The sequence below is a fragment of the Euprymna scolopes genome, chromosome 24 (genome assembly GCF_053919585.1).
Source record: "Euprymna scolopes isolate OS-2025 chromosome 24, ASM5391958v1, whole genome shotgun sequence".
NCBI lineage: Eukaryota > Metazoa > Mollusca > Cephalopoda > Sepiida > Sepiolidae > Euprymna > Euprymna scolopes.
Window position 1 is genome coordinate 55598499 of NC_136505.1, and position 12274 is coordinate 55610772.

A 12274-nucleotide genomic window follows, 5' to 3' on the forward strand; every position below is an offset into this window, starting at 1 on the left:
AAACTAAAATCAAACCCCAAAAATTCTGCTTATCAATGCACTTTCAATCCCAACTACACACATCTATTCAAACAAAAAGAAAATGCAATTAAACCCTTTGGTCTCTACATGGAAGAAACAATAAAACCACTTACAGACAAGTCTATAGATCAAACCAGCATCCATGAGGAAAACCTCCCAGAACTCCCACCCTGGTTGTTAAATCAACCTAAAGTCATACTAGACCTGACACTATATCCTAAATTCAATACTCACCCTGCAGACTATAGCGAAAAACTAAACAACATTCTGGATACTTACCCAAATTGGACACATTTACACAGATGGTTCCAAAGATCAAAACAAAGTGGGATGTGCCGCTATTTCAGAAAACACTATTCAGCAGAAAATGATTACCAAATAACTCCTATCTATAGTGCAGAAATTACAGCCATAAACCTAGCTCTAGATATTATCACCAACCAAAACTCCAAAAAATTTATAATATTTGTAGACTCATTATCAGTATTAGAAGCAATCAAAAATTAAACAATCCCCTACTCATCAAACTGTTACAAAAGATCCATTCTATCATGCAACACTAAACTTTCTTCTTCTGTTGGATTCCCAGTCACTACGGTTTCCGTGGAAATGATAAAGCTGACATGGTGGCCAAAAATTCCTTAAAACTACAAATAAGCGACATAAAGGTCCCATATACGGATTACAAACATTCAATAAACATTTTTATCACAAAGAAATGGCAAGAAAATTGGAATAATTGCCAAAATAACAAACTCTTCCAAATTACTCCTATACTTAAAAAGAACCCTCTAGATACCAGAAAATCATGTAAAGAAGTAGTCTTATCACGTATCCGGATAGGGCACACATACATAACTCACTCCCACCTACTAAAAAGTGAAGAACCTCCCAAATGTATACCATGTCACGAACCTTACATAGTGAAACACTTTTTACTTGACTGTCATGATCTCACACGAATTCGTCAACACTACTACACTGCTACAAGTTTAAAAGAACTCTTTGATAAAGAAAATCCTAAAACCATTCTAAATTTCTTAAAACAAGCAAATCTTTACCATAAAATATAGAAACCATCAAATAACAAACTATACCAAAACATTGGCCGAATATATCCAGCGAAAATCGATTTTGAAAGTATCAAAAATTTCAATCTTGTATACAGCATTAAATGACCCAAAGAAGATTGCTATGCTGGTTAAACAAACAAACAAACAAACTAGCCTGGGTGCCCAAGTTGAGCAAAAAAGAAAAAAAAAAATAATATGTAGTAGGCAGGCAGGCTTGAACCCGTACCACGAAGGAGGAAAAGACAGTGAAAAAAAACGTGACACATTAGCTGTTGCGCCCATTGCCAAACTGAAAGTGACGTAAGTTTAAATTAAGGCTTGACAATCGAAAAGGGGCAATGACTTTTGATAATATCGGTGCTGTAGAAAAGTGCCCAGTTGAGGGTGAAGGAATTAAAATATTTGGCCAGTTTTTCAATATTTGTTGTCCGAAGGGTTGATCTTCAAAATTATACCGATCTCATGAAAACCCGTCGCCTCTGTCAAAAGTTTTAGGCAGACATTCAAATATACATACATACATACATACACACACACTAACAATCAAGTGAGATTTATGATAGACTAGCAGGGGTGCCCAGCGTTGCCCAGGTGTTTGGAGGTGTAAAAGACAAAAAAAAAAGTTTTGGTAGGGGGTAGGCTTGAACCTGAAGCCTTGAGGCTAAGGTGGAAAAAAAGTGTGACACATTACCGCGACGCTAAGCGAACAGAGAAGTGAAAATGGTTGAAATTAAACGTTTAAAAACCAGGTGGTTAAACGAACATCAACGTCTGGTTTTCTAGGTCAAACATCACGCCATAGAGAAATGAAATCACAGCCAATTTTGTAACAAAAAAGTCACTGAAATAAAAGATAGACAACCTCGTTTCGTAAAATCGGAGAAATTATAATCTAAGGAGTATATAAAAAGTTCTAAGAAACAGTGCCCCTCCCCCCCAAAAAATGCCCTTGGTAGACATACAAAAAAAGTGCACACACACATTTTTGCTTTTATATAATAGACTAGCGTGGGTGCCCGGCATTGCCCGAGTGTTTATAGGTGTGTGTTTAGAAAAGAAAAAAAATTGGTAGTAGGCAGGTAGGCTTGAACCTGAAGCCTTGACATGAAGGTGGAAAAGAAAATGTGTAAAAACCTGACATCTTACCGCTAGACCACAACAGGACAGGAAGTGAAGTGTTTTAATTCAACGATTAAAAAGTTAGGTGACAGGTGCATAAATTTAAGGAGGCCATAGGGAAAACTTAACTTTGGCTGCAAGCCAGCTTCTGCGTATTTGTTTGTTTCCTCCAAGATGTTAGTGAAAAACAGCTCCCCATAAAAAGGGGAGTGTCCAAATGAATAGCAATTGTCTGAAATGCCCACATTGATCAAAGCTCATTACTTTCTGGACGTCCCTGGCAGGAGTGCCAGGAAGCTGCCTTTGCTACGGATTCAGTTTCGCTTATATACAGAAAAGCCAAACAAACACGGATAGTAAAAAATATCACGAAAATAGCATGTAAAAGTCGCTCAAATAAAAAAATAGACGTGACCTCCTCTCGTATATTAGAGAGATTATAATCTAGATAGTATATAATAGATTGTAAGAATCAGTGACCTCCTCGAGCGTCCCCCCTCCAAAAGCCTTTGCCGAACTTACAAAAAATGTTCACACAGTAACACATATTTTGCTTTATATATATATATATATATATATATATATATATATATATATAAATGGCGATTTTTACAAAAAAAAAAGATAATTTCTATTTTTCTCCTTTTTATTTGAAACAATTTTATTTAAAGTATCATTTGTTCTTTGCAGATTATCCATGGAAGGATATGGACGTGGTGGTCGTGGAGCTGCATTGCTCCAGGCCCTTAAAGAAAAAAACAGCCAAGCACAACAAACGGTAAATTTACAAAGACACAAAATTAAAGTTAATTTGTTATCTTTGTATGTCTTAGATGAAACAAAACTGAGTTGTATGAGATGATGTCAATAAGTTTCCATACTTTGTTTATATGAAAACTTTTATTGATAATACACATATGAAACTCTAGTCCCCTTCGAAGTAATCTCCTCCGGCTGCAATGCACTTATTGTACTATTCCAACAACTTTTGGAAGGCCCCCATGGCAGTCCTCTTGTGTGAGCATGTCAATGATCTTCATCACAGCCTATTTCATCTCCTCAATTGTCTCATAATCACAGCTTCTAAGGTTTCCCGTGTACTTAGAGCATTTCTATGAGCTTAGGAAATAAGCAAAAACCACAGTGAGCATGGTCTAGATTATAGGGAAGGTAAGGAAGTATCTTGATGCCCATTTTGGTCAAATAGTCTGTGGGAATGGTTTGAATTGTGGACTGGTGTTTCCAACCAAATCTTCCGCATCTCTAGTTCCTCGCAATTGTCTATACGGTTCCCACACTGATATTAAACTGTGCACTTAATGTCTCTTATAGGCATTCAACGGTCCTTATCCATGAAATTCTTTATTTGGCCAATCAACTCTGGTTTTCTGACTTCCTTACTTCTCCCACACCTCTCATCATCCCTCTCAGACTCTCTGCCTTCCTTGAATCTTTTATGCCACTCAAAAACTGATACTCGATTCGTGCAAGATGGTCCAAAAGCAGCCTGGAGCACTCCATATGTTTCTGTAGCATTTTTTCCACGTTTAAAACAATTTTATTGCATATCGTTCTTCTAAAGTGTCCTCATGTCCAGATTGTATTTTTGAAATTCACCAGCTGTGACAATCAGGCTTTAGTAGGGTGTATTCCAATTCCTGCTGTAGCTGTTTTATTGAACCTGAAATCATAAAAATTGGTCAGTCATTGTAAGAAAATGTTTGTTTATTAAAAATTTTGTGTTCTAAATTTATGAATTTCAATTTAAATTAAAACGATGCTTATATCGAGGGGGAGAAAAAAAGAAGCAAACTTTGTTAATTCATTTCACATGCAAGCCAAGCATTCTTTCTGATTTTAATTTTTTTTTTTTAATATCACTGTTGAAGATCACACATACTTTACTTTTTGTAGTGACATCATCGCACAAGGAAAGAAAAAGTAAAAAACTGATTCTATGCGTGATGATGGTGTCATATCGCTGAAGCATAGTTGATTTTAAATGTTTGTTTTGAAAAAATTCTGTGTTGTACTGGCTTTTTAAACTTAAAAATTTCAGTTTTTCACTTTGTTTTTGATATTATTAAAAAAAATTTCTTTATTTTAAAGAAAAAAATTGGGCCATTTATTTATATATATATATATATATATATATATATATATATATATATTTTTTTTTTTTTTTTGTTTTAAAATTCAGAATAACATTGCTACAAATTAAAATATTACTTTTTTTGTCTGTGATATGTCCTGCAAAGGAATATATTTGTTTGGAGTAACTGAGTGGTCCTGCCTACAGTATTTGAGTGGTAATCTAGCAAGTCGCTTTACTGTATGGGTGTTGGTGCTTGGGACTAGTAATATCTTTCAGCGGCACATCTTTCAACGTCTCCTTTAAGCTTTTTGACCAGTTGGCATTTATGGCTTATAATTAGCCAATCATATTTTTGTGAGGCGAGATATTCATTACATCATAAACAAAATGGAAAACTGAACATTCATGATTATTAAGAGAATTAAAAGTTAACGGACCACCCATAACCCATTGAGTCAGTATTTGTTATATCTATCAACTTATATACTACAAAAGCTTGCTTGTCACTCTGCACACTGAATAAGATCATAAAGGGATTACTTTACTCACTACAACAGGTTAAATACATCGGAGAAATCGAACAATACAATCTAATAAGTTGCCTTAATGACTGGTTGTTCATAATCATAGCTAGTAATTTATTTAAACTAGGGGGTGTCCATTATGTCGATCGTGATCGCAGCGACATCGTGGGTAGATCACATGGTATTGAAAAACAATGTTGGTGCTGGCTGATTTTCAGAACCTCATCGCAAAGCTGGAGAGACAAGAAGTTATGTGTACAGCTTGAGAATACACGCTAGACAAAACAAATTGACAATTGTCCGTCAGAGTTTGACAAACGCTTTAAAGACTTTTATTTACGTGAGCTGATTGCTACATTCATGTGCTGCCCTTTTATAAAAAAGATGCTGAGGTTGTTTCACTCGCATCAAAAATTGCAACCGTTTCACCTGAACTCTTCTGGAGTGAAGGATGAGATTGTGACACTATAAGCCGACATTCAGCTGATGCAGAGCTCACGAACAATTCTGGAACTTATTCACAGACGACACCAACATCAGCAAATGTTCTACCTTCTTTACTGCATTATTTGGATGCTCTTATTTATGTGAATTTGCTTTTTCCCCCACGTGAAGATTATTAAGTCCAAATACTGCTGCACTATGACTGATGAGCATCTATAAGTCTGCTTGAGGCTGGCTATTAGCAGCTACTGTCCAGGCTATGCATCTCTGACTGATTCAATCTAATGCAAGTCATCAGACTAAGGTAATGACAAAATTGGATATAGCTGTACTGTGCAATACGGGTTGATGCAATAATGCAACATAGACTTGCAAAGAAGGTAGGTTCTCTCTACCGTGCTAGAAAGATACTAACGCCTGAACGTATCCCATACATCTATAAGGCCACCATTCGCCTATGTATGGAGTATTGTTGTCATATTTGGGCTGGTGCATCTACCACTAGTCTCTCGCTCCTAGACAAGGTTCAAAAGAGAGTCGCCAATCTGATAGGTCCTGAACTGTCATCTAAATTTTAGCCCCCTTTCCCATCAACGAAATGTTGCATCCCTCTGCCTTTTCTACAAGTACTTTAACAGTGAATGCTCTGACGAACTGCAAGCACTTGTGCCCCCTCAACATAAATACCCCCCGACAAGCAGCTAAATCCCACCCCTTCACGGTAGAGCTCCCTAGACGTAAGTAGTTTCTTCCTCAGGATAGCTAGACTTTGGAATTCCCTTCCGGGTCCCTGCTTCCCCAACTGTACTGACATGCAGAAGTTCAAGTGCAACGTGAACCGACATCTTGCTGGCCAACTCCTTACACAGTACCCCTGATGCCCATGTCCCTGATAGTAGCCCCCTACAACAAAGTGGCAATATGCCTTGTTTGGGGTGAAAATGTAATTAAAAAAAAAAAAAAAATACTGTATATATAAAAATAATTTACACTATATTTATAAACGTGTTTTGCATTTTTAGTTGGTGGTAGATCATTTAGACTTCGTCATGTCGTAAGTAGCTCTCGTGCTGAAAAAGTGTGTACACCCCTGATGTAGACTATCAGTGTATCTTTCAACGTCTTTCCAAAGTTGCTATACCTGTTTTTATGGCTTATACTAGCCAATCAAAATCAATCAAACATTCTTGTATTTCTTCGAAAAAAGATTCCCTCTATTCCCTCAAAAAAAAAAAAAAAAGATTGAAATAAGTTTTTATTTTATATGAATTTAACATAAAATGATCTCTCACTTTCTGACTGTCAACTTCTGGTCTTGTGCAGAATTGCTTGCAGGTGATAAAAACATTAATTTTATATTCGTTCTTTTTTGTGACCAACTCGTCCTCTGACTTTCTTTAGGTGATTAACTGTGAGAAGATAGTAATGCTAAGTCTTGTAACTGTATCCCCAATAATTACTGCTTTCAATCATAGTTGTTTCACCACATTTTGGCCAACTAATCCTCTGCAAAGTTACTCTAGTTTACAGAGTTACTTGGGTAGGATTCAAACTGCTATTTTCAGACAATGCTCACCTATTACCGTAGAAACTCAACACCTCTATTTACTGTGCCCGATGGGCAATCAAGATTGGATTTTATGGTCTTATAAATCCAATTTTGTGTTCTTATTTGGTCTTCCATTGTTGGGTCCGTACTGAATGGTATTGTATTATTTAAAAAAAAAAATAAATGAATAAAAATGCAACAATATTTTTATTATATAGTATCCAATTTTTTTTCCCCCCTAATAAGTCATATATGATGATGGCGGTAGTGGGGGGAGGGTGCCTAATTTGAGCTGTTTTTATTTTTTCTTTGTTTGTATTATATATTTCTACTGCAGATATCCTAACACTTATCTCTAAATGCACATACTGTACACTGAATGGAGTTGGAGCTCGTGCTACAGCGCTTAATATATCCAAATCCTTTGACAAGGCCTGACATGAAGGTCTTCTAATGAAAATGAATTTGTATGGTATTATTGGATGAATATTTCTAATCAGATACTTATTAGACAAAAGAAGAATCTATATCATTCTCAATTGCTGTACATTTGGACAACAATGCGTTAATGTGGATACACTTCAGGGCTTATTACATTATTATTGCTCATTTTTGTAAACGACCTCCCTGATATAATCACATTCAACACTGGTATATTTACTGATGACACCATGCTCTATTCTAAACATGGGACAAAATGACACCTATTCAAGGCAACAGCTGAATCATTAGAAAATGACCTCTAGTCTGTAATGGAGTGGGACTGTAAATGGATGGTAAGATTTAATGCTACTATGACGAAGCTCTTTTTCTTTAACAATTATAAGAAACCATTCCAAATACTGATTGCTTTGGTTGATAGCATTCTTCCTGAGAGAGACAACATTCAAACTTCTCTGCTAAACATGAGTAACATGAATTGGAAAGATGCTGCCTGGTCTGCTGCAAAGAAAGTGGGTTAGCTTTTACTGTGCTATAAAACTTTTCATACCTGCCAGTAGTATCCTATAGCTTTACAAAACTACCATTTGTCCATGCATGGAGTATTGGTGCCACAGCTTGGCTGATGCACCAACCACAAGTCTTGCTCACGCTTAGTTAAAAAAAGAGCTTCTAACCTAATAGGTTCAACAACCTCTCTCATTGCCGCAATGTTGCATCCTTGTGCTAGTTCAACAAGTACTTCAATAGGGTGAAGTTCAATGAACTTGTTGCACCTTCAACATAAATACCCTTGGCAATCAACAAAATCCCGACCCTTCACTGTAGAGGTTCCCAGATGCCGGAAAACTTTCTACTGTAATCATTTTTTGTTCCTAAAAATGCTTATCTTTGGAATTCCCTCCGTTCTCTTTGACTATTAAATTGGAGAAATTTAAATGTAATATAAAAAAAAAACATCTTGTTGCATAACTCCCCACTTAGAATGCTCTTATTAATCTGGTTCCTAATTTACAATCGCCCTCTACGTCCTGGTGGCAATGTTCCTTGTTTGTGGTAAATATAATTTAAAAAAAAAATTTTTTTAAGTGAATTTACTATATAAAATTTGTAATTTTTTTGTTATATATTTACCGATTTTACAAAAATATAGTTTTATTGGTAAAAAAATTTATTGCCTGTCCAAAATTCCCCCTATTTTGAAAAACAAAAATAAACTCTTCATGGGTACTTAGGCAGTATAAGAACCCTGCTATCGTCACAGTCATCAGAGATGGGACGTCGTGAGAATTTATAAAATTACTTGATCAGTTTATGTGATTTTTGGGGTATGATATTTTTTTTCGTTCACGTGTATGCAAATCATGTAAATTTATTTTTTCATGGAGTGAGGGGATCTGGACAAACGCTTAAAGTTGATTCACAAAGTAGTTTTTTTTTTTTTTATTCCATTCTAGGCAGCAAACCAGAGAGAAGATGGAAGGAGTTTTGGTCGAGGAGTATTCTCTTCATCCATGTCACATGGCCCTTTGCCTCCTGGTATGTTTACAATCAACTCATTACATATTTTTATTCTATTTTCTAATTTAAAAAAATAGTTCTTTTTATTAAAGCATTATTTGGATTATTCAGATTATTGTTCTTATACTGAGTGTTATTTTCACAATGTTTCAGTTGATGTAACCTTCGACCTTCTTCAGGTGTATATTGTCAAATTTGAGAATCTGTTTGGAATTTTGAACCGATGTAAAAAAAAAAAAAAAATTCTATAATCAGAAGTATGTATGGTGATAAGTTTTGGATTGTACATTTAAAAATGAAAATAGATTTAAGGAAGTACCTACAATTCATACTAAAATTGTCTGTAAGGACCTGTGGCATGGTGGATAAAGTATTTGGTAAAATTCAATTGTAAGTTACCGTTTAGAGGTTGAAGGTTCAAGCTTCACTGCAGGCAACACTCAAAAATACAATTGCAAATTACTTTAAACTTTTATCCTGTCATGGCTAACATAGTTCTATTCAAAATTCCCTGCATTCTCAAGTTTGACGAGATACACCTGAAGAAAGTTGGAGATTACATCAACCGAAACTTGAAAATAACACTGAAAAATAAGAATGATAGTCCAAAATAATACAAAGTATTAATCCTTATCTGAAAAATTCAAAACTGTGAAGCATTTTTATTTATTCTTTTTTATTAGACCAGAAGGGCCCAACGACCTCTTCAGTTTCCAGTCCATTATCTAAACCAGCCGGTCGAGGACTTGCTGCTATGCAAGCATTGTTAGAGTAAGTTTACATTTAATAATCTGTCCATTTGCCACTGTTTATGATCTTGCCTGATGGTTTCTTTCCATTGAATATTAATTAAAACGTACTTTGAATGATTGGAATTGTCATTAACTGCCTTTTTTGGGGAATGCACTTTATTATTTGCTTAGTGTAACTACCCAACATTGCACGGGAGTATTTTTACTTTCACTTTTACTTTATTTGCTTTTTTTTTTATATATATATTTTTTAAAATTAAATTTAATTTTTAAGGTATCGTTAACTCATTAATTTATTAATTTAATCAACCTGTTATAAAACTATACCTAATTTTGTTTGACTAACGTTGTGTTAGCGTCTATTTATAAATCTAATTAGCTTTGGAACAGTCAGTTTTTTAATACATTAGGGTTTGCTAATAATTTTAAAGCAAGTTAAAAATATTAGTTTAAATTTTTCCAAGTTTCAAAGGGTCATTATGTAATTGTTTTTTGTTTTTTTTTTTTTTTTTCAACTATTATCAAAGGATTAAAATAGCCAATTTGTTTATTGTTTGTTGAAGAAACAAACATGCATTCTGGTGATTTTAACTTTATTAAGTTATCTATTTTAGTGCTTTATGCTGTTGCAGTTTTGGGTACTGATCCAGAAACTGACCCAAGATCGCATCAGCTGTTTACAATAAGCTGTCAGAAAAAGCAGCTGGAAAAGGCCGATGCGATTCGCCAATCAGCTGTCAGCAGGCAATGTTTTAGTCAATAGGAAAAAATTGCTTATCTGATTCCATTCTTGAAAAGAATTGGACATATTTTTACGACCTGCCCCACCATGGTATAAACACCCCCAACCGCCCGTGTTAAGAATGGCTTTCGGAATAAACAACCCTCCAACCTCCCCATGTTAAGAACGTCTTTCTTTCAAGGTTGGAGCTGTTTATTCCGAAAGCTGTTCTTATCATGGGGAGGTTGGGGTGTTTATTGGGGCACGTCGTAAAAATTGTTTTCAATCATAGTTGTCTTCATGAAAAAAAAATTGTTTTTGGCATTACAAAAAAAAACTTTAAAACTTTTTGTGCAAAAAATAAATAAATAAACACGAGCAAAAAAACTTGAGTACTTTCCATAAAAAGAAAAAAAAATTATTTCCGTTCATAGTGGGTTCCATACCTTTGTCTTTCAAAAAAAAAAAACTTATTTTTGTTGAAACATGTTGAAAAGAATTTTTTAATATACTTTCTTTGATAAAAATAAAATTATTTCTTTGGTAAGTCAAAATTTTATTTTTAGTGTTTTGAAATTATCGTCTGGTAATGTTTGCGTCGACTTTTTCCTGCAACTTTTCCGGTTGCTTTCTGTAAATTGTTGGAAGATGCCGACACATCCTTGGATCAGGTTTTGATTTCAATAAATAATTAAAAGTAAATAAAAAATAATCTAAGTCACAAAGCAACGAGAACCACAGGCATTACAGAAGCGATCATACGGTTTTATTAATGTAGAGATGTGCAGCATTTGTTTGATTTCTGATTTTTTGATCTCCTTTGTTTGTAGGGCATCAAGGCCTAAAGAATCATCACAATCCTCTGACAGACGTCCGAGTCACATTACAGGTTTGGGTAGAAGTCGCGGTCTTGCTCTCGCTGCAGCCACAGCAACCAAATCCATCCCACCTATCGGAATCGGTAAAACAGAAGCAACACATAGTCTTACAACCGAAACTGACAGCGGTAGAAGTACAATTTCTCCTCATTCTACCTCTCCAGATTTTCATCCAGCTGAAGAAAGCGATTCACAAAATATCTTGCGGAAGCAATTCCAGAAACTTGATATTGAACCCCACCACGCTCAAGGAAAGAAAGACGGAAAATCGTAAGTAAAATCTTTTTAAAAAGTTTTTTATTTTTGTCTTATTAGTCATGAACAGGTAAAGTACACATTTCATGGTGGATTCTTTTCGTTTTGCTAATGAGTCATCGCTTATAAAAATCCACAGCCACTTAAGGATTATTATCAAAGTTAGAATACCTCAAGGATCCATTCTGGGTCCAGCCTCCTTCCTGATCTTTATTAATGATCATTCTTATCATATTCTAAGATCATTTTTTTAAGCAGATGATACTGCTATCTATGGCAACACTTTGAAGAGCATTAATGATCAAAATATTTGCAATTCTCTTTTTTCCAACCTGGTGCATTGTGGTACAATTGGGAAAGAAGTGAATGGTTACTTTTAATACATCAAAAATAAAGCTTGTCTTGAGCAATGTACATAACAATTTTCCACTACTAACAATTACTACAATATTGTCCCATTGATTACTATACACTCATTAACCCTTATCCTCAAGTGGTCTCTGAGCCTTGATAAATGGTGACTCCTTTGTAAAAAAAAAAAAATAAATAAATAATCAACAGCGTTCTGAATTTTCTTTCGTTTTTTTTTTTTTTTTTTTTTCTTAACATCGTTGCTTTAACAAAGTCGGATCTAAGGGAGGCAACTCAAGTGTGCAAAATCATTTGACTGATTCTTTGTTTTACAAGAAACTATTTTACTAAATTTGAAATAGCTTTAAAACTTATAAAAAATTAATTCATAGGAAAAGGATTATTTTATGTTCAACTTAAAAAAATGAAAGCGCGTATTAGGGATTTGAAATATTAATATAAAACAAATTTGGCACTATGTAGATCTGAGTTAATCATTAATGTACCAATAAACTTTTTAAAAAATGGTC

The 12274-nt window shown here is 34.7% G+C and overlaps 1 protein-coding gene across 1 annotated transcript in view; it reads left to right on the forward strand.

The window, feature by feature from the left end:
* Positions 1–12274, forward strand: part of LOC145246714 (piwi-like protein 1) — a 95749-nt gene that overhangs the window by 24378 nt on the left and 59097 nt on the right. The window contains exons 2-5 of the mRNA XM_080108456.1: positions 2904–2991; positions 8724–8805; positions 9471–9558; positions 11091–11408. Of these exons, the coding sequence (XP_079964582.1) occupies positions 2911–2991; positions 8724–8805; positions 9471–9558; positions 11091–11408 (569 nt within the window). The 5' untranslated portion in view covers positions 2904–2910. The remainder of the gene's footprint in view (positions 1–2903; positions 2992–8723; positions 8806–9470; positions 9559–11090; positions 11409–12274) is intronic.